Below are 21,466 nucleotides of genomic sequence, written 5' to 3'. Positions count from 1 at the left end.
TCCTTCCCTAAATCGTCTTCACATGGTTACGGCTAAGGGAGAAGGAAAGAAGGCCGGAGAGATAACGCCGGGTGCGGGTGGCACCCCACGACTCGGGAGAGAAACCAACAATCACAAAGGAGCTGAACTGCAAGAGGGGAGGAAAAAAACGCGTTTATTTCATTTTATTTTAAGGGATGCGTAACCTGCCCTCGACTGGCCGGAGCTTCAGCAGGTGCTGCTTTACAGTCAGGAGGCCGCTGCAAACCCAGGGCTTTACCCAGGCTGGAAAGGAGGTGCTGGGGTGGCAGCTAAAAGTATTGAAGAGCCACTGCAGGGAACAGCAGGGCTCTGCCAGCTCGCAGCCTTCCCCCAGCTCGCTCTCTTGTCCAGAGCGGTACGGCATGGGCAGGGTGGGAGCCGAACTGGGGGAAAGTCCTCTGCGACCCGGGCATCTCCCTTGGCACCGTCCCCCTCTGCAAAGCGTGCGGCTCGGGTGGCTGAGATGGCCCAGCGTGGCGTTAGCGATGCTTTTTTCTTACCAAAAGGAAAAAAGGGGGGGGGAAGGGAGGAGGGGGGGGGGGGGGAGGAAAAAAAAAAAAAAAAGAAAAAAAAAAAAGGTCCGAGTCTCTTTAATTAAATTAGTTACCGTACAAACACCATAGGGTTTCGTACACGGAATAAATAGCGCGAGTCAAACCTGATGGCACTTCCACGCCAGCCCTCCGTGCCGGGCGGCTGCCGCCGCGGCAGCCTGGGCCAGCGCGGGGGGGGGGCCGGGGCCGCCGGCGGCTCGGCTCGGCTCGGCTCGGCTAGGCTCGGCTCGGCACGGCTCGGCACGGCTCGGCCCGGCCCTAGGGAGCTGTTCTGCCCGCCGAGGTCCTGTGGGGCTCGTCCCCCCCCCTCGGAGGCCGGGGAGGCGTCGCGGCTGGAGGGGCTGCGGGGCCGCCGGGGAGCCCCCCCGGCCTGGCAGACGTACCACTCGCTGAGGTTGGTGACCGGCGGGGAGAGAGCGGCGGCGGCGGCGCGGCCGCGGGTGGGCTCGGCGGCCGGCTCGGCCTCGGGGGGCAGCGGGCCGTCGGGGGGCCCCGCCGCCGGGTAGCCCTGGGAGCCCGGCGGCGGGGAGGGCGGCGGGGATTTGCAGTGGATCTTCATGTGCTTGCGCAGGGAGCTGGGGTGGGTGTAGGACTTGTCGCAGCCGCGGATCTTGCAGTAGTAGGGCTTGTCCGAGGTGTGGACGTGGGAGTGCTTCTTGCGGTCGCTGCTGTTGGCGAACTTCCTCTCGCAGCCGTCGAACTCGCACTTGAAGGGCTTCTCCCCTGCCGGGACACAGCAACCGCACCGTTACCGCCGGGCGGGGGCACGGCCCTGCCCGCAACCTGCCCGCAACCTGCCCGCAGCCTGCCCGCAGCCTGCCCGCAACCTGCCCGCAACCTGCCCGCAGCCCGGCCCGGCCCGGCCCTTCCGCAGCGAGCGCGGCCTCTGCAGGGCCAAGCCTTCCCTCCTCCTCCTCTCCCTTTTTCCTCCCCCCCCTCGCGACAGTCGTGACATGCCCCAGGCTTCCGACTCCCCCCCCCCCCCCGCCCCGTGTTTTGCAAACTCTGCAATGTCGCTGGCGGCGGCAGGGCCCTGCCTTGTTTGCCCTCTGCGGCGTTCCCCTCGCACACGAGAAACCTTCATTACCGCTCTTAATGACCGAGGCCGAACAAAAAAACCTCTCAATGCCTTCGCCTGCGAGGGGCTGGCGTTTGCCGGCAGCCTGGCTCGCCTGGCACATCTCCTGCCTAATCCTTTCCCAATGGGGCACTACGCTGGGGGAATAATTAGTTGGGGGGAAAGAAAAGTGAACACCTGTTTGAGCATCCCGAGGGAAAGAGGGAGCACCCAGCAGCCCGTACTGGGAACCTGCAGGCTGGGGGGACGACACGCGACACGCACCAGCCCGGACACTGGTGATGACAGCGGTGGGCTGCCGTTACCGCAGCTGGTTACCTCCGGCTAATTTGGGTCTAAAAAATCCCGGCCGATCTATTTTAAGACCTTTACACATTGCTTAACAGTTAAAGGGGTTGTGAAAATCAGCCCGGGGCGGGTTTGCCTGGCGTACCCCGTACCACGACATACCGTACCCTGGCACATAGATGTTCTGGCATATATAGCCGTGCCCAGGACCGACCCTTCCCCATAGCTCCCGAATAGGGCTGAGAAAATTCCTATTGCTGAGAGAGCAGGGGAAAAAAATGTGCCGGCTCCCTGCACTGTAGGAGGACCGGAGTTTCTTACAGCAACTTTTGCTTTCCCTGCCACGCTAAGCGTGAGCCCGGCGCAGACAGACCTGTCCAGATAATCCTTGTCACGACTGTTGCGACTCTCGAGTTAAAAATGCTGTCGGGTTAGGCGTGGGTGGTGCGTGTTTTCAGATCTGTTTTGCCCTGAGCGCTCAGAAGTAACAACCCAGCAGCTGTCTCGGTGGACATTTTCTAATTTTCAGCAGGCGGTTTTTACTGCTCCTTCCGTTTGCAAAATCGTATCGTGTTTAGCAAAATAACAATGGAAAAAGAAAACGGTTTTTATTTTTAAAAACTAGCTAGTTCTCGGCTGTTGCTATAGAAACATGTGCCTCTGCAGCCTTTTTACGCGTCAACTTTTTCAATCAAAATCGGCTCACCTACCAGCGAAGTGGTAGCACTAGAAAGAGCAAGTTTATCCTTAAAAAAAAAAAAAAAAAAAAAAAGAGGGTAAGAAAATGTATCTCGTAGAGTTTTCGCGTGCACGGAAACCCCGGCATGCTCCCACTCCCACCGAGACAAACCTCGAGTCACTTTGTGTGTTCTTTTTTTTTTTTTTTTTTTTTTTTCCTGGAGAAATACAGCGAATCTACCGCCGGCTTTGGCCGATTTGTATCTGTATTACCCCAAGGATGCAGCCTCACACGTCCTGCTGCCGCCGCTGGCCCGCAGAGCCCCAAGCGCAGCCCCCCCCGAGAGATGCTCCGACCCGCGGGACCAAACCGCGTCCGTCCTCCCCCTCCCCTCCCCGTCGGGGCTTTAGATAAGTGCCTTTCTCCGTGGGGCTCACGCGTGGGCACCCCCTCGGGGGCTGTGCACCCCTCGAGGGGCCGGGGGAGAGGGGGGTCCCCCTCTCCCCCGGCCCCTCGAGGGGTGCACAGCCCCCGGGTAAGCTCCTCCTCGCCAGCCTCCGGATCGTGACGATCCAATTCCACGCAAATCCAGGAGCGGGGAAGGTCCTGGAGTGTCCCTGGCACGCTGACGAGGGCGTCACGTCAGAGTTTAACCATTTGTAGGTGGTTTCAACCCAAGGAAGGGGCCGACATGCCGGGCGCCGTCCCCTGACTCCTCCCGGTAGCAGCAGTGCCGGGGGGGGGGGGGCACGGAGGAGCTTTGGGGTCACATTTTTGGGGGAGGGGGAGGAATCGTCGGGGGGAAGCCTGGCGATCCTGAGCACCGTCTCCGGCGAGGGGGCAGCGATTTTGCGGGGGGGGGGGGTGGGTCCCCGTTCCCGTTAGGATGCACCGGGGGTGGGGACAGTGATTTGTCCCGAAAATGGGGCTGGAGCCACAGGGCACGGTGTGCAGCTCCCGGAGTGATGCTTTCGAGGAAAAGCAGGGAAAAAAACCAAGCAAGCAAACGCTTCCTGAATTACCAACATACTCTTCCTCCTGCAGGATTGCCAGAAACACGCAAAATCCCCTAATGATACAATTACGGTGTTATTATTTCCCCCCTCCCCCCAAACATGCCCATAATAACCGAATAGTTTGTAAATCTCTCCTGCTCCCAGGCTGCACAGGACTAAATTAAAGCTGAGGCGGCAAAATTACAGTAATTAATCTGCTAGGGACGGGCAGAAGGTTTGGGATCCCTCGTCCACCCGAGGGCTGTGCGTGGGGTAGTCACGTCCCCTTCGCCCTCCCGTGGGACGAGCTGTCATTCGAGGGGGGGGGTCTTGCCCCCCACCCCGAGCCCCGAGGGCTGCTTTGTTGCAACGGCCCCTTCTGCCTGGAGATAACTTTCCTTCGTGGGCACCCTCCCGGGGGCTGTGCACCCCTCGAGGGGCCGGGAGAGAGGGGGACGGCAATTCCTCCAAATTTCTTTTGCAAGGGGCCACGTCCCATGCAGGTCCTTGGGGCAATGCTCGACCACAGCTCAGAGCTGCAAACTCTGCTCGATACATATTTAGGTTATTCTGGGGGGGCTCCTTTTCCCGCTGAATCCCTCTGCCCCCCCCCCCCCCCAAACCTCCCCCGGACTCGGTCCTTTCCCCCCCTTTGGAGCTGGGATGGGGAAGGAGTTGAGGAGCCCAGAAAGGTCCACGGTGAAGTTTTGTTTTCCAAATCAAGACAGATGGGGAAGGCTAGATGACAAAAACACGGCCCTCCAGCATTTAACTCATTCCGCGGTGCCATTAACACAACAACAACCACCACCCCCCAAAAATGTGTCAGCCCCCCCCGCAGGAGAAATCTTCCCCCCCCCCCCCCCGCCCCGGACGCAGAGAGCTGGACATCCTCAGGTCTCTGCAGCTACATATGGGCTCATGCCTGACATATTCTGGAGATAAAAATCTATAATCCTTTCCGCCATGGGCCATTTGGTTTTACATCGGAACAACACGTTGCACGGTCGCCGCTTTTCTCTTCCCGAGCAGCACACAATAAATCAAGAAAGCAATTACGGCAACTCCACTTCCTTAAGTGTCCTCCGAGGAATAATATTTGTCTACTACTATAAATCCCGGCTTCGTTCATTTTCGGCAGAGTTTTTACACCCAGATCGAAATGCGTATTTCGGGGGTGGCGAGAAAGGAAGGAAAAGAGAAAAAAAAAAAAAAAAGAAAATTAAGAAAGAAAGAAAGGAAAAAAAAGACTGAGAGGCTCAAACACACCCCGAGCCCCTCCAGGAGCCCCGGGCCCAGCCTGTCCCCCGGGGCATCCCCCCCGGGGGTGCCGCTCCCTCCTCCCGCAGCTCCCGTTCCGCCAAGCCCCTCCGGGCAGGCGGAACTGCTTTGAAGTTTTCTCCTCAGATCCACGAAGAGAGGGAAAAGTCCTCCGGTAAACTTCCCCCGCCTTGTGCCCTCCTCCCCGGGCACCGCCGGAGGCTGGAGCATCCCGGGCAGCCCCGGCAGTACCGGTTGTCCCGGTAGCAGCGGCGGCTCCGGCAGTATCGGTAGCCCCGGCAGGCAAGCACAGCCGGCAGTATCGGTAGTCCCGGTAGCGGGGGCAGCCCCGGTAGCCCCGGCAGTACCGGCAGCCCCGAGCGCCGCCGCCGCCCGCAGCGCAGGGGAACTGCGCCCCCAAGAGCCCCCAAGGCCCCATCTCCGCCGAGCCAAGGTGTCCCCCCCCCCGTCCGTCCGGTTCCGTCCCCGCCGGCAGAACCGGCAGGAAAAGCAGAACCGGCGTCCTTCGGCCATGGGGGGGGGAGGGAAGCCGCCGGATGAACCCCCCCCCCCCGCCCCGGGGTGCCCCGGTGAGGGACGGTGGGAGCCGGGGCGGGCGCTCATCCTCTCCTCGCTGGTCCGCAGAGGCTCCTGTTATTAATTAATCGGTGGATTTCGCCGGTGGTGCCGGGATGTGGGGAGGTGGGTGGCGGAGGGGGTGGGGAGGGAGCTGCCCAAGGTGCGGGGGGGGGGGGACACTCGGGGGGACACACGGGACACACGTGCGTGCAGGGCAGAGGGGCCGGGTGCGTGTGCGTGGCTCTGTGTGTGTGTGCGTGGTCCGTGTGCTGCAGAATTACTTATTCATGAAAAAGTCACATGTCCGGCGGTGCGTAGGAGAGGAGGAAAAGAGGAGGAAAGGGGAGGAAAAAAAAAAAAAAAAAAAAGAAGAAAAGCCTTACAGAGGCGGCGGGGGGGAGCGGGGGGACACCCACCTGTATGAGTCCGCTTGTGGATCTTGAGGTTTTCGGAGCGGGCAAAGACCTTCCCGCAGCCGGGGAAGGGGCAGGGGAAGGGCTTCTCTCCCGTGTGCACTCGGATGTGGTTGATGAGTTTGTATTTCGCTTTGAAGGGCTTGCCTTCGCGGGGACACTCCTCCCAGTAGCACACGTGGCTGCTCTGCTCGGGCCCGCCGACGTGCTCCACGGTGACATGGCTCACCAGCTCCTGCATCGTGCTGAAAGTTTTGGAGCAAGGCTTCCTACCGCCCGGTGGCGGCGGAGGCGGAGGCGGAGGAGGAGGAGGAGGCGGCTCCCGGTCGATCCACTTGCAGATCAGCTCTTGCTTGATGGGTTGCCGCATGTAACGCAGGAAGGCCCCGGCCGCCGCCGCCGCCGCCGCCGCCGCCGCCGCCGCCGCCGCCCCGACGTGGGCATGGTGGTGGTGGTGATGGTGGTGATGGTGGTGGTGGTGGGGATGGGGATGGTGCGGGTGCCCGTGGCCGGCCGCCGCCGCCGCCGCCGCCGCCAGGTTGAGGTTGACGGAGCCGTAGCCTTGCAGCGCCGAGGAGGAGGCGGAGGAGGCGGCGGCGGCGGCGGCCCCGTAGTGAGCCTCGGCGCGGCCGTAGATCTCCCCGGCGGCGGCCGCCAGCCCCAGGCGCATCTGCCCGTTGAGCGGCGGGTGGCGGCCGGCGGGCGCGCCCTGCTCGCCGGGCGGGCGGCGGCGGCGGCGGCGGGAAGGCGGCGTGCGCCCCGTCGGCCGCGCCGTAGGTGCCGCCGGCCGAGATGAAGACGCCGTGGGGCGGCGGGGGCGGGAGGTGGGGGGAGCCGGCGGGCGGGTGCTGCTCGCCCAGCGCCCCGTGCGCGGCGGCGGCGGCGGCGGCGGCGGCGGCGGCGGCGGGCAGCTCCCGCCGTAGGAGGAAGTCCCGGCCCGCCGCCCCCCCCGACGGGTAGCCCGGGAGGGCGGCGGCGGCGGCGGGCGGCGCGTAGGCGGCGGTGGTGGCGGCGGCGGCGGCGGCGGCGGTGGCGGCGGCGGCGGCGGTGGTGGCGGCGGCGGCGGCGGGCGCGGCGAAAGCGGCGGCGGTGAGCGCCTCGGGCGTGAGCTTGAGGGCGGGCGGGCTGCGCCATGTGCTCGGGTCCGAGCGGCGTGAGGGCCCCGCCGGGGTCGCCGCCCGCGTCCCCGGGGTGGAGGTGGGCCGCGTGGTGGGGGTGGCCGTGGTGGTTCCCCAGCCCCGGGAAGCCTGTCATGTTCTGGTGAGGATGGGGCTGAGCCGCTGCCAAATCCGCTAATCTCAGTGTCGGGTTCCTCTTGCTCAAAGGGGGCTCCATAACGACACAGCCAAGCCCATCTACGCTCGCTGTTGTTATTTTTTTCCCTCTACCCGCCTTCAAAAACATGTATATATTAAGCGGCTCTTTAACTTCTTTTGTCTGCGCTCCTAACTCCGCGCATCCCCGGCCCCGCTCTGGCCGCCCGCGATTGGCAGAGCCCTCACCACACTTCAGCGGCGCGGTGGGAAAGACGGCTCGGACACCGCACCGGAGGGATTGGACGGATCCCGATGATTGGCAGCGGCCGGGGCCGCGCGATTGGCTCCCTTTCAGGCCGCCGGCTCAGCGGGGATCCGCCCCCCCCCCCACCCACCCACCCCCCCCGAAGTTGCACTTGCAAAACTTCGCGCGGGGCCCGACGGGGCGCACACCCCCCCCCCCCCCAAATTCCCATCCCACCCCCCCCCCCCCCCGCCGGCAGCGGGCAGCAGCTGCCGCTCCCCCCGGCGCTGGACGGCTCGCCCTGCTCGGAGGAGCTCAGCCGCCGTGTTTACGTTTCTCCCCTCGCCTCGGAGCAACCCACGCGCGGGGGCTGCCGCCGGGCTCTCCGCTCGGTTATCCTTCTCTTTTTTCTTTTTTTTTTTTTTTTTTTTTTTTTGGAGGGCTGTCATTCATTCATCGATGAGGCGGGAAAGCACTGATGGCAACGCACGCCACCCCACACCCACGCGAGGCCGAGGCTGTGTGTACTCCTGCCCAAGGCGGGCGATGGAAGGCAACAGTAGGGGAAGGCAGCCAACGTTTTCCTCAAAAGAAGGAGGTGGCGGCGGGGGGGGGGGGGGGATTCCTTTCCTTTAGAAAATAAATGAGTAAGCAGACGGGGAGGCAAGCAGCGCACGTTAGGGAGAAGTTTTGGGAGCCTGCGCTCGCCGCCTCCTTGGGGGTTTCCTCCTCGCCCCCCCCCCCAGGCGCCCCGCAGCCCCATCCAGGGTCGCCCCGTCGGAAGAGCCACCCCACGCCCCTCGGGGGGGCCACCAGCCGTACCCCAGGCAGCCGCCTCCATCTCAGCCCTCATCCGGCAACGGCAAAACGGGGGGTGAAGCCGTCGCGGTTACACCTCCCCGGAGCATCACCGCTCCTCGACGGTTTGGGATGTGGGGGAGGGAGGAGGGCGGTGGGCTGGGAAATGGGGGTGTCTCCGGCTGGAGGGGGGGGGGGGGGTGGTGTCTGCCAGGAGCTGCTGCCCTCGAAGAACAGGCAGGAGAAGTGGGGGGTCCCCTAAAGGGGGGGCAGAGGTGGGGGAGGACCGGCGGGGGGAGCGATGGGACCGCCCCTGGGGTGCGGGGGGTGTTGGTCCTCGAAAGCGAAGCTCTTTGCGGAGAGCCAAAACTGCCCCTTCCGCGCAAAGGGGGGTGCTGCCGGTTTGGGGGTGCCGAGGAGGCAGGGCCGGGGATTTCCCTGCCAAGCAAAAAGGGGGAAAAGAGCATTGCCGTGGCTTTTTTTCCGGGAGGCTGCGGGAGGAGAGGTGGCCTTTACTGATATGTCATTTGCTTTCCTTAGGTCGCTGGTCCCCCTGGGAATGCCTGGCGCTCCCGCCCTCCTTGGAAAAGTGCAGGCAGGCTGCCTGCTCTTCCCTGCTTGCAGGGCAGCGAGGGACGCTCCTCCACCACGCCGGGAGAGGAAACGGGGCGGGGGATGCCAGCGGACCCCCCCCCACCCACACCCCCACACCCCCCCTCCCGACCCTCCCCGGCCACCTAAATCCCCTTGACCAAACCACATCTGCGCATCCCCGTCGCCGAGCCACGTTCAAAGGAAGCCCCGTCCTGGTCCGGCATTTCCTGGGCCAGGCTCCAGGTCCGTCCCCCCCCCCGCGCTACTCACGTGGGGAAAACTCGCAGGATTTGGCCCACGGCTGCCAAAAGCTGGACAGGGGCTGTAGCGCAGGAGCCGGGCCAGGGGGGAGCCCCGTCTTCTCCCTCCCTCGCCCCTCCAAGGGGGAGCGAGACCCGCCGGTGCCCCCCCCCGCCTCCCCGCCAGGAGCCGAACGGCTGCTCCCGCCTCGCCTGGCCGTGAGGAGGGTTTCAGTGATGCTGCAAGGCAAGGAACGAGAATAAATAATCCCCGGGTTTTAAAAGGGGCTGCTCGATGGTTTTATTGCACAGTAAAAACTTCTCCTCGCAAACTAGCCGTACGTCTATAGACGTATTTATATACGTATATTTTCTATACGTCCGTCCCACGAGTGCCCTCCTCCCTCCCCGAGTTCTGGGCCCGTTGCTGGACCGAGCTCCCGAGTTGTAATGGTTTGATGGGAGATGCTGCGGAGGTGAAGAACAGCATCACGGCCCCGCCGTACCTTGCGCACCCCTCCTCGTCCCGCTCTTGTTAAACGCAGCGTGATACGTATCTGTCATCGATTTAATACGTCTTAATTCAAATATATCCCCCCGATCAATTTCTTTTTATGAGGGGCTATAAAACAAAGAAAATATTTTATAGCTGGGTAATAGGCAGCTGACCTGCGACTGTGGGGAGGGAGGGGTTGGCCGAGACTCCCGTGGAAATTCGCCCTTTTTTAGGACTCGCTGCAGACGCCGGCAAGCGAAGGCAGGGCTGCCCGGGCCGGGACAATTTTGGCCAGTGCCACCTCCAAAAGGGTCGTGAAGAATTTAAAATCCATTAACACACTGACCCCAGCTCAGGCCGAGGCTGCCGCAGCCCTGGGGGGCTACAGCGGAGGGAGGTGGGCAGTTCCTCCTCCTCCTCCTCCTCCTCCTCCCCCCCCCCCCCAAAAAAAACTCGGCAGCGCCCGTCGGGGGTCGGCCCCGCGCCCCGTTCCCGCGGCGGAACCGGCTGCAGAGCCCTCCCGCCGTGCCCCGTTCGCCGGCAAACCCGCCGAGGGACCCCGGGGGAGGCTGCGGAGGCGGGGTGAAAGCCTGGAAGCCCTCGGATGTATTTCGTAAAGGTTCCTCTAGAAACCGAGCTGGGGCTATCGGCTTGAGGAGGTGTTGAGCTGTAAAATGTTGGGCTGTGAGCCGCGTTATGTAAATGTATGCTAATGATCATGAACACCATTTACAAACAATCGTCTTTAATGCACGTCTTATTGATAGTTAGGGAGCGGGGAGCAATATTTTATAACGTGCAAAAACATTCTTCTGGGGAACCATTAGAAAGCGAGCGCGGTTGCCGCTTTCCTCGGCCAGACCTCCAAATCTCCCCAAATCTGCTAAAACAGCTTGCCACCCGCCCCATCCGTCGCCGGTGCCTTTCTTCGCTCGTGGGGCTGACCCGCGGCGTGGGGCAGCCCGTGGCGCGGTTCCCTCCGCGAACACGCGTGATCGCCGATGGGGTCCGCCAGCGCCCCGAGTCACAGCCCCGCGGGGGCCGACACGGGTGGGGAGTAACCCCGGTTCCCCCCCCCTCACCGTCCCGTCGGGGGGGATTGCACGGAGGCGCCGGGACCCCGGGGGGGGGGGGGGGAGGACTCGAGGGGTCGTGGCTGCCCACGGGCTACAAAAGGGAGAGAGAGGGGAGATTTGGTGGCGAGGGTCCCCGCCCCTCCTTTCTAGAGGAGATCAGGGGATGGGTATTTTATACCCTTAAAAATAAACTTCTCCTGCGCCCAATAAACGCCCGGTTCTCGTCGCCCCATGCACCCAAACGGTAGCCCGAGGGTTGGGACACGGCCCCAAGTGGGTGCCAGCACCGTACCCGCCGTCGGGGCTGCCGGGACCCGCCGCACGTTGGGGACGGGGACTTGGGGGCAAAAGTTTCGGAGCTGCTGTTTCCAGTGCACGCCTCGGCAGGGAAAGAGGGGTCCATCCCCGCATGTCCCCTTCGGGGATTTGCTCAAATAGGGACAAAATAAGGACAAAAAAATTGTCCGTCCTTCAATGCCTGTATATATCTCTCTATATGTTTATGCATACAGAGAGAGAAAGAGATAAAGAGAGAGGCAGCCTCAGGAAACCCAGGCCAAATTTTGCTCTGCGCTCGCTCTCCCCCCTTACCCTCTCCCTGCAGATGAACGTCACCGTTGGAAGAAGCTGTTGAGATAAATCAAATAGTGACACTTTGACGGCTTTACTTGTATAAGCAATATGGTTACCATATGGCATTGTTATTTATGAATGACAGCATAAATTGTATTACAAAGTCCACGGCGCTTTATTGGGACGCTTCTCCCCTGCCTCTAACGTTTATGTGGGCATCTCCGGGCAGAAAAAGGTGCCTCTAATAAAACTCGGCGGTGCTGCGGCAGACCCCATTTTGGGGGGTCTGCGCCGGCTGCGGAGGGAGGCGCGCAGCGGGGCAGGGCGCGGGGTGCGCAAAATACGCGGCGTTGCGCGTCCCTCAGCCGCCGCTGGGGAAGGCAGAAGCACCGGCTGCCGCTCGGCCGAGGTTCCCGTCCGGGAAATCACGGCTCCGCTGCTCCTCGTCCCCTCCGCCTCACGGCATCACCGCCGAGAGCGGGGTTTTATACGGCAACTTCGTTTATCTATCTATCTATCTATCTATCTAAGTGCAACTGAGAGAATAATAAATATTAACGGTACGAAAACGAGGTGCTCCTTCCTGCTGCCCCCGCCCTGCCTAGCGGTTTGGTGGTGGCTGTTTTGTTTTTTTTTTTTTTTAAAAAGGCATTTAAAAGTTACAGCTTTGGCTGAGATTTTCATTATTTCCCCTTTTTCTTTTACATTACGCTGCCGGTAGAGCCTGACAAAGAACTTTTGTCCCGAAGTGTGTTTTACAGAGGGAGGCTACAGCACAACACATGTGGTCTTCACGGGTCATAGGTCGAACGGCCTAGAAGTGCCTCGGATCGGCACCATCAAAGGTAACCTGCAACTTAATATCCTGTTGATGAGCTTGTTGAATTTATGAGTGTCTGTGATACAGACAACGGTGCAAGTGATTCCGCTCAATTGGCCTCTTCTTTCCCGGCTACGGACCGGCCGCACGCCCCCTCCCCGCCCCGCACCTCGTCCCGTTACTCCGGGGAGAAGCGAAAGGTGAATCTGGGGGGGGGGGAGACCCTCTCTTCCACCCCCACCCCCCCCCGGTCAGCCTTTCCACCCTTCTTTGCCCGGCGAGGCTGCCGCCAGCCGCATCCTCCGGCGGGCAGAGCCCCCGGCCCCGCCGCAGCCTGCGCCCCCGCCGCGGCACCCTCGGCTGCTCGGGGGTGGGGGGGGTAAGGGGGGGTCGCCTCCCCATCCCCCCCGGCCCGGGGGGGGGTGACACCTCCCGGGGAAAGGGGCTCGAAGGCGAGGGCGGTATACGCAGTCCAGGGGAAGCAAGAAATTGTTCTCGCTCGTCCCTAACCCCCCACCCCCCACCCCGCCCCAGGCTCCCTCCGCATCAGCAACCGGCAAGAATAAGAGCAGAGCAGTTTTAAAGAAAATTTCGGAAAACTTACAAAGAAGGGAACGCTTTCCCGGGAAGGCTGACGTTTGCTCTGCAGGTCTGGCACCTCCAGAAACCTGTTGAAAAACTTCTTCCACGAAAGCGGTCGAGCACCGACGCCGGGTGACCGCCTGTTTTCCGCCCTCGGAAGCAGCCCCGAGCCGAAGGCTGCGGTTCTGGCGGTGGCCCGGCAAGCGGGTGCGGGGCTGCCGGTGCCTCTGCCCCCCCCCCGGCTTCCCTCCCTCGCTCCCTTTCCCTTGTTACCCTGTGCCACGGGGGGAAAAGGGGTTTTGCGCTTCGGAGGGAAATAAAGCACTTCTTAAGAGGGACGGCGACGTGACTTTGAACTTGGATCAGCTCCTCTGTTTCCTGCAGAGAGAGTAGGGCTGGAGCCCTGGAAGAATAGCAGAGCGCGGCCAGCCCGCGGGGGCTCCGGCTGGAATTCACCGCGGTCCCGTCGTGTCCCCCCCACCCCCGTCCCCCCCAAAGCGTCCCGGTGCCGGTGCTGAGAGCGGGGCGAGGGGAGGGGAGGCAGGAAAGGCAGGGGAAAAGAGAGAAAGGAATAAAGAAAGAGAAGAAAGGAAGAGGAGAGGAAGGAAAAGAATGAGAGGAAAGGAGGGAAAGGAGGGAAAAGGGAGGAAGGAAGGAAGGAAAAAAGAAAAGAGAAAACAGAAATGAGAAAAGGAAGAACGGAAGAAAGGAAGAAAGGAAGACAGGAAGACAGGAAGAAAGGAAGAGAAGAGAGAAAGAAAGAAGGAAAGAAAGAAGGAAAGAAAGAAAGAGAAAGGAAGAAGGAAAGAAAGAAGGAAAGGAAAAAGAAAGGAAGAAAGAAAGAAAGGAAAGAAGGAAAGGAAGGAAGAAAGAAAGAAAGAAAGAAAGAAAAGAAAGAACGAGGGGAAAATCCAGAAGGTAGGTATTTGTATGAACGTTCACCTTCTTCTTTTTTTTTTTTTTTTTTTTTTTTTAAATCTGTATTTGCAACTGGGAATTTTCCTGGACATTTTGGTTCTTTTTCTAATCTCAGATGTAGTAACTTCTTTTCTATTTGGGGGGGAAAAAAAAAAAAAAAGTGTATTCAAGGGTCTAGTTGTCCGTGTGATTTTTTCACTAATCCGGAGGCAGACGATGCAGGAGACCAAGCTTTCCTCTCCAAGTTGGGCTCTCGAAATCCCCAGCACCGGTGGAGGACACTTCTCAGACCTCCGCCTCGGAAACCTTGCAGAGAAGGAAAATAGAATTTGTTCGCGGTCTGTCCCTGGGAGCCTGGGGGGTCAGGACAAGGACAGCATATGCTCCCAAGCTGCAGCCTGGGAAGGCAGTATCTGGGGAGCAGACACTCCTGCCTGCAAAGACAGGATCGAGTGACGGCGTGGTGAAGAGGACAGGGCTGCTGGCATCAGAGGTGTAGCTCTGCATTAATATTCAGTTTACCATCTAATGCCCATTTCGGATTAGAAGGAATCCCACTTCTTCCCAACTTAAATCCTCGCCTCGTTCAAAGAGTGATGTCCGGTACTGGCACATTTCAGCCACTTTCGGACAGGCTTGGAAATATTTTAACTATTTAGTGACAGTGATGGGGAAAACCTTATTTAAACAACCCTAGCTGGGCAGTGTTGCCTTTTCCTTCCTTCCTTCCTTCCTTCCTTCCTTCCTTCCTTCCTTCCTTCCTTCCTTCCTTTCTATCTATCTATCTATCTATCCATCTATCTGTCTCTCGCTGTAAAAACCCTGCTCGGACGCTGGCTCCAGGTTTGAGCGTGCCTGTGCCTGATGCGGGATTTAATGCCGTGAGGAGTCACAGGAGGAATGTCGCAGGGAGAATTTCCAAAAGCCCCACCAAACCCCCCCCGAACCCCTGGATTTCGGGTTGCCTCTCCGCCAAGGACAGAGCCGATGGGGATCGAGACGGAAGGTTAAGTGCAGGACGGTTAAGACGACAAATGTTATGTCGGGTTTTAATTTTGACAAAGCCTTATTTATTGGTGAGCTGCTGGCCCCGAGATGATTATTTTTCAGGCACTACAAAACAAACCGAAGCAGGGGCCAGACATGTATTTACCGGAGGGGGAGGGGAAGGGGACTTGTTTGCTCTGTGTGTGTGTGCGGGTGCGGGTGTGTGTGTGCCGGCTGTATGCTTTTTTATTCCTGCCATGTAAGAATCCGGTTTCCAAATAACAATGGCAGGGTGGGTTTTGTTTTTTTTTCTTTTTCTTTTTTTTTTTTTTTCGGTTTTGTTTTTGTTTCATTTTCAAGAAAGGGAAGAGACAAGGAAAAGTCCTAAAGCATCTGCTCTCGGATGCACATTCACAACACATACAGATCGACTCCTCTGCTCCCGCCCAAGTGGTTTAAAAGCCCAAACACCGTTCGGGGCGACCGTTCCCTCTTCTCTTTTCATTCTTTTTTTATTTATCCCCCCCTCCCAGCCGCGGTGGCCACGCCAACGTCACTTTTATTTGATTCCCCCCTCTCTCCCTTTATCGATCATGGGTTTCATTTGCTTTAGCCGAAAAGGGGGTGCAGGATGGGCGAGTTCCTCCCTCCCTCCGCCACCACCTAAATATGTAAAAAAAAAAAAAAAAAAAAAAAAAGGCAGCCTCCCCACCCCCCCCCTCCAACCCCCTGTTTATGTTTTAAGCCCCTCGCTTTGTTTGTTTGCCTCCCGAGGCAGGACCGCATGGCCAAGCGCACATCGATATTTTCCGTGCGTGTGGCTCGCCGCGCCTCTCCCCCCGCCACGCCACCCCTTCCCCTCGCCCCCGGGGGGGGGGGGGGCGAACGGACACGACACCACACCACCACCACCCCCCCCCCCAAAAAAAAAAAAAAAAAAAAAAAAAAAAAAAGCCTCCGGCGGTGCCGGGCTGAAGGCGGCCGCCGGCGCCGAGCGGGGCCGGGGCCGGGCCGGGCGGGGGCCGGGCGGCGGGGCGGGCAGGGCTCGGGGCGGCCGCGCCGCCATTATCCGGTGGCCGGGGACGCCCGGATGGACGGGGCGGTTCGGGCCAATGAGCGGGCGCCGGGAGAGCGGCCGGGCGGCGGGGAAAGGCGGCGTTGGGAGAGAAGAGAGGGAGAGAGGCCGGGGGAGGGAGGGAGGGAAGAAAAAAGAGGGGGAGGGAGAGAGGGAGGGAGGGAGGGAGGGGAGGGGGCGAAAAATAAAAAGCCGCCGCCTCAGCAGCGCCCACCGAAATAAACAGAGGAGCCGGAGGGAGCGCGGGCGGAGCGGCACTGCAACTCCGCCGCCCCGGCCGCGCCGCTCCGGCCCCGGCGCTCAGCGGCCCCTTCCCCCCCCCCCCCCGCCTTCCCTCCCCACCCCCACCGCCGCCCTTATTGTTTTTAATCCGCCTCCGGCACCCCCCCCCCCTCCCTTCTCCCCACGCCCCTCCGCGGCGGCGGGCGGGGGCGGCGCGGCGCGGGGGACCCCCCCACCCCAGCCCACCCCCACCCCCGCCCCGGGTCCCTTCGCTCCGTGGGAACCCGCGGCTGCAAGTTTTTCCTCCGTGAGAGACACCGCTTAATGCCCGGCGGAGGATAAAACGAGAGAGCAGGGGCCCGGGGGCGGCGGGGGGGGGCCGGGGGCGGCGGCGGCGGCGGGGAGGGCCGCGGCCCACGGGCGGGCGGGGGTCGGCGGCGCTGACATCCCGGTGGCGGCGGAGGGAGGGAGGGAGGGAGGGGGAGGGAAGGGGGGGGGGGGAGCGGCGGCGTGTGTGAGTGTGTGTGTGTGTGTGTGCGCGTAAGTGTGTGTGCCGCAGGGAACGGCGAGGCGAGCCTTGCCTTGCCCCCCCCCCCCCTCCCTCCCCGTCCCCAGCCCCGTCCCTCCCCTGCTCCCCCTCCCCTCCCCTGCCCGCCCCCGCCTCAGCTCCTTTAATACACTTTGGTTCTCCGCTCGCCTTTGGACTCTGCTCTGCCTGGCTCCGGATACGGCTCCGGCGGCGGCGGCGGCGGCGGCAGCGGGCCGGTGCGGGCGCGGGCGGCGGCGGAGGCGGGGGGACGCGGCGGCTGCCGGGGGGAAGCGGCGCGGAGCGGCGGCGGCGGCGGCCCCTCGCCGGGCCGGGCCGGGCCGGGCCGGGCCGGGCGGTAGGAGCGGGGCGGCGGCGGCGTCGTCCCCGGAGCGGCGCGGACCATGCTGCTGGACGCCGGCCCGCAGTTCCCGGCCCTCGGCGTGGGCACCTTCGCCCGGCACCATCACTCGGCCGCGGCGGAGATGCAGGACCGGGAGCTGAGCTTGGCGGCGCAGAACAGCTTCGTGGACTCGGCGGCGGCGGCGGCTCACATGGGCGCCTTCAAGCTCAACGCCGGCGCCCACGACCTCTCGCCCGGGCAGAGCTCGGCGTTCACCTCGCAGGCGCCCGGCTACCCCGCCGCCGCCCTGGGGCCCCACGCCGCCCACGTCGGCTCCTACTCCGGGGCGCCTTTCAACTCCACCCGGGACTTCTTGTTTCGCAGCCGCGGCTTCGGGGATTCCTCGCCGGCCGGCGGGCAGCACGGCATCTTCGGCCCTGCGGCCGGCAGCCTGCACCACCCGCACACGGACGCTCAGAGCCACCTCCTCTTCCCGGGCATCCACGACCAGCACGGCCCCCACGCCTCCCAAAACGTCCTCAACGGGCAGATGCGCCTGGGCTTGCCGGGGGAGGTGTTCGCCCGGTCGGATCAGTACCGCCAGGTCTCCAGCCCCAGGACTGACCCTTACTCGGCGGCTCAGCTGCACAACCAGTACGGCCCCATGAATATGAATATGGGCATGAACATGGCAGCCCACCACCACCACCACCCAGGTGCCTTTTTCCGCTACATGCGGCAGCAGTGCATCAAGCAAGAGCTCATCTGCAAGTGGATCGACCCCGAGCAGCTGAACAACCCCAAAAAAAGTTGCAATAAAACTTTCAGCACCATGCACGAGTTGGTCACCCACGTCTCGGTGGAGCACGTTGGGGGACCCGAGCAGAGCAACCATGTCTGCTACTGGGAGGAGTGTCCCCGCGAAGGCAAGCCCTTCAAAGCGAAATACAAACTGGTCAATCATATCCGAGTGCACACGGGAGAGAAGCCCTTCCCCTGCCCCTTCCCCGGCTGCGGAAAAGTTTTCGCCAGATCGGAAAACCTCAAAATTCACAAAAGGACGCACACAGGTAATTCGGGTTCCTTTCGGCAGATTTCCCCCCTCTGCCCGTGCCTATATGTGTATATATATATATATATATAAAAAAACAGATAGAGAGGCTCAGAGAGAGAGAGACGTACAATGACGAGAGTGATAAAATAAGGATCCCGTTTAAGATTTTTTTTTTTTTTCCCCGCTCCATCACACGGCTGCGTTTGTTTTGGTTGCTTCCCCACCGGCATCCCCACCCCCCACTCCCCTTCTTCTTCCCAGATTTCGAAAGGATATTTTACCGATTTCTTTTAATTTGCGGGGTGAGCGATGTAGATTCGTGCCGAGGCTCGGCGTGGGTCTTTCCGCAGAAACGCAAAATACAGCGCGAACTAAATTCTGCCGTCCTGCTAAAAGACGGGAAGACGTGCGTGTGTATGTGTGTGTATATATATATGTATATACACACACGCACACACGAAACGCCTTATAGATTTGCAGTGCGCGACGTATTTGCCTATAACTTCAGCGGTTGTGAGCGTGGCTTTCGTGTATGGATACCGAGAGCGAGAAACGATGTAAATACGTGCAAAAGCCGTCATTAGTCCAACATCCCGTTGGAAGTGGCAAAACGTCCCTTTCTGGGAATGCTTTCCATTAAATTTAAATGGTGTGAGCAAGGCAATAAAATTTTCTCATTTCGAGGAAAAAAAAAGTGTTTTTAAAGTCTCACTCGAGGTGATTGAAGGTGCTTTTGCAACAGTTTATTAAATTATGTAATAGGGAACGGAGGATTTGAGGCTCGGGAACTTCCACCCAAATCAGGTGGAAGAGGGGCGAAGGAGCCCGGGCTTTCCCGATGGAAAACCGCCTGAGCCGAAGGGTAACAAAAATAAACGCATCCTCCTGCCTCATCTATTATTCATTTACTACTCCTGCCGGCTCGAACCGTGCCAGACTATTTCATAAAAGACGGCCAAATATTTTAGCGAGTTCCACTCTAAATATTTACCCGGAGAAAGGCTAAAAATCTCCAGGCCTATTGTTTTCTCAAGTGCTAAGCCCGATGCGAGGTGCGAGACGAGCTTTAACAAGGTTTAAAATTTGAGAAATGTATTTGCATGAGATGCCCGCACTGAAGTCATTGTGTCTGAGCGGATGTCTTTAAGAAACAATTTAGGTGCTAATGGAATTTAATGTTAAATGCTTCCCCCCTCCAAAGGCGGGGGGATGTGGAGTTCTCACCTCCAAATTACTCCCCGGCATTTGGAGTCCTGGCAGCCGGGCGAGAGGAATCCCTATGAAAATTAAATGAAGTATTTTACAGACGTTTAGTTTTCCCAGCGGATGTGCGTTTATCTCGAATATCCATACACGAAACAATCTGCCCGGCCTTAAATCTGTCGGTAATGGTTTCCAGTTTAACAGGATAGCGGATTTGGTACCGAGGCGAAACGGCTCGATGCCTTTTTTTTTTTTTTCCCTTGGTGTTTTTTTTTTTTTTTTTTTTTTTTTAATCGCTTTTCTTCTTCAATCTCTTTCGGGGCCGGCTGTGTGTCGGCACCGGTCGAAATCAAATCAGGCAAGATGCCGGGCCGGGGGTGCCCGGGCTGTGTGTGTGTGTGTGTGTGTGTGTGTGTGCTGGTGGGGGGGGGGCTGTCGGTAGGAAAACCAGGCGGGGGGGCCGGGGCAAAATCGGCCTCTTGCTTTGGGAAGCTGCTGGGCGAAGGGGCTGGGAGCCGGGGGGCCGAAGCGGGGAAAGCCCGGGGGAGCCGGGCGCCGGGGGGGGGGGGGGGGCTGCGCGGGGGCGGCCGCGCTCAGCCCCGCCGCTCTCTTGCAGGGGAGAAGCCCTTCCAGTGCGAGTTCGAAGGCTGCGACCGGCGCTTCGCCAACAGCAGCGACCGCAAGAAGCACATGCACGTCCACACCTCGGACAAGCCCTACCTGTGCAAGATGTGCGACAAGTCCTACACCCACCCCAGCTCCCTGAGGAAGCACATGAAGGTACCCGGCCCCGCAGACGGCGGCGGGAGGCGGGAGGGCGGCCGCACCGTACCGGGCGCCCCGTCGGGGCGGCGGGCGGCGGGCGCGGGGCCCGGGGGCGGCGGCGGCGGCGGCGGCGGGCCGGGCCGGCGGCGGGGGGCGCGGGGCCCGGGGGGCGTCGTCGTCGGCCTCCCCGTCCCCCCTCCACCCGGCCGTCTTGCCTTTGCCCCCCAGGTCCACGAGTCGTCCCCGCAAGGCTCCGAGTCCTCCCCGGCCGCCAGCTCCGGCTACGAATCCTCCACCCCCCCGGGGCTGGTGTCCCCCAGCGCCGAGTCGCAGACCACCAGCAACCTCTCCCCGGCGGCGGCGGCGGCGGCGGCGGCGGCGGCGGCAGCGGCGGCGGCCGTGTCCGCCGTGCACCGGGGCGGCGGCGGAGGAGGCGGCGGCGGCGGCGGAGGCGGCGGCGGCGGCGGCGGCGGCGGCAGCGGCGGCGGCGGCCACAGCGGCCTCTCCTCCAACTTCAACGAGTGGTACGTGTAGGGCCCCGCCGGACTGCTCTGCACGGCCCCGCCGCGGCCCCCCCCCGTCCCGTCCCGTGTCCCCGTCCCGTCCCGTCCCGTCCCCTCCCCGCCCCGGCGGCGGCGGGCAGGAGGGAGCGAGCCCGCCGGAGACGAGCCGGGAGATGCCGCCGCACCCGCCGGCAGCGAAATGACGGCCGAGCAGGATGGGGACGGGGGGACCTTTAGCCCCCCACATCCCGCCTTCGGGTGTTTTTTTGTTGGAATTTTTTTTTCTCCTTTTTTTTTTTTTTTCCCCTCCTTTTTGAGAACATTTTGAACCAGCAAAAACAACAACAACAACAGTCTCTCAAAGTACGTGCTGAAAAACGTAAGAGAATGAGTAAATAAAGAGAGGAACGGAAAGGGGAGAGAGAAAGGGGAAAAAAAAAAACAACAACCCCGAACGCCACCAACGCACCACCCAGCAAAAAGCTTCTCAAGCCGGCGGAAAGAAAACTCTCCCTCCGGAGCCTCCAGACAAAAGATCAGAGACTCAAACTCCTCCGGCCCCTGTGCCTCCCTGCCCGGAGCAGCCAGCACCCTCCCGCCCCACGAACTGTGTACATAGCGGCCCTCTCCTTCCTCCGGCGAGGTGGGGAACGAAGTTTTCCTGGATTCTTGGTGTATAGAAGTTCGTCCCGTTTGTAAACCGCGGATTGGTTCCCCCCCCTCCCCTTTTTTTTTTTTGGTCGTCTTTCTGGTTTTTTTTCCCCTCTTCCTCCCTCCCTCCCCGAGAAAGTGATGGACTTGTTTTCTTTTCTCCCGCTGCCCCTCCCCGCCCCCCTCTCTCCTCCTTTTTTAGTTCACCCCTTTAAAAAAAGTAACGTGGAAGAAAAAATGGTTTCTTTTGTAATTGTGATATCTTGAATATTGTGTTCCTTTTTAAGAGGCAACTTGATTGTAAACTGCATTTCAACTATAGACTGGGGAAGAAATACCGTGCCAAAGTCTCCATTCTGTTACTCACGGACACACACACGAACAAACAACGCTTGTGAATGTATTTTTTCTGTTAGCTGGGTTTACATGTGATGTTTTAGTGCTTTTGCAAGTTCAATTTGTTAGTTCCTGTTCGGAAGATTGTGAGGAAAAATAAACGTCGTGCCGTTAGCTTTTCCGTAATAACACCCTTCCTCCTGTAAATACCTGTTACCATATTTATCCATTTGTAATTAAATTATGGTATTAACTTGCTACAGAGGAAACAGTATTTATAAAGAATGTTTCTTAACTATAAATATGTACAATTGTGAGCATAAACTGTTTCAGATTTT

General features: G+C 60.4%; 2 protein-coding genes and 1 long non-coding RNA gene across 5 annotated transcripts; 2 read left to right on the top strand and 1 right to left on the bottom strand.

The window, feature by feature from the left end:
* Positions 1-718: 718 nt before the first annotated feature.
* On the bottom strand, positions 719-7,202 carry ZIC5 (Zic family member 5). The gene is given in 5 exon segments (XM_030036692.2): positions 719-881; positions 883-1,298; positions 5,871-6,573; positions 6,575-6,986; positions 6,988-7,202. Coding segments are annotated over 5 exon segments (1,794 nt in total). The 3' UTR covers positions 719-833.
* Positions 6,917-9,719, top strand: LOC121233802. 3 transcript variants are annotated; one of them, XR_005933970.1, is made up of 3 exons: positions 6,917-6,956; positions 7,808-7,926; positions 8,706-9,719. It is a non-coding gene; the product is annotated as an uncharacterized LOC121233802 (long non-coding RNA). The 3 variants fall into 3 exon arrangements; XR_005933972.1 differs by having other exon boundaries at positions 7,808-8,014; XR_005933971.1 differs by having other exon boundaries at positions 7,808-8,290.
* Positions 9,720-16,551: 6,832 nt separating this feature from the next.
* ZIC2 (Zic family member 2) lies at positions 16,552-20,623 on the top strand. The gene is made up of 3 exons (XM_030036698.1): positions 16,552-17,686; positions 19,490-19,653; positions 19,867-20,623. The coding sequence occupies exons 1-3, from the start codon at positions 16,678-16,680 to the stop codon at positions 20,170-20,172; spliced, it is 1,479 nt and encodes a 492-aa protein (XP_029892558.1). The 5' UTR covers positions 16,552-16,677; the 3' UTR covers positions 20,173-20,623.
* Positions 20,624-21,466: the final 843 nt, after the last annotated feature.

This window comes from Aquila chrysaetos, chromosome 14 (assembly GCF_900496995.4).
Source record: "Aquila chrysaetos chrysaetos chromosome 14, bAquChr1.4, whole genome shotgun sequence".
In the NCBI taxonomy this organism is placed as follows: domain Eukaryota; kingdom Metazoa; phylum Chordata; class Aves; order Accipitriformes; family Accipitridae; genus Aquila; species Aquila chrysaetos.
Note: the sequence above shows the minus strand (reverse complement) of the source record. Positions and strands in the feature narration are given on the sequence as shown.

Bases quoted from the DNA above. Each gene is read 5' to 3' on its own strand.
- ZIC2 (XM_030036698.1), top strand. From the start codon at position 16,678: ATGCTGCTGGACGCCGGCCCGCAGTTCCCGGCCCTCGGCGTGGGCACC. The intron at 17,687-19,489 runs GTAATTCGGGTT...GCTCTCTTGCAG, and splicing joins TCACAAAAGGACGCACACAG to GGGAGAAGCCCTTCCAGTGC. The intron at 19,654-19,866 runs GTACCCGGCCCC...TTTGCCCCCCAG, and splicing joins CCCTGAGGAAGCACATGAAG to GTCCACGAGTCGTCCCCGCA.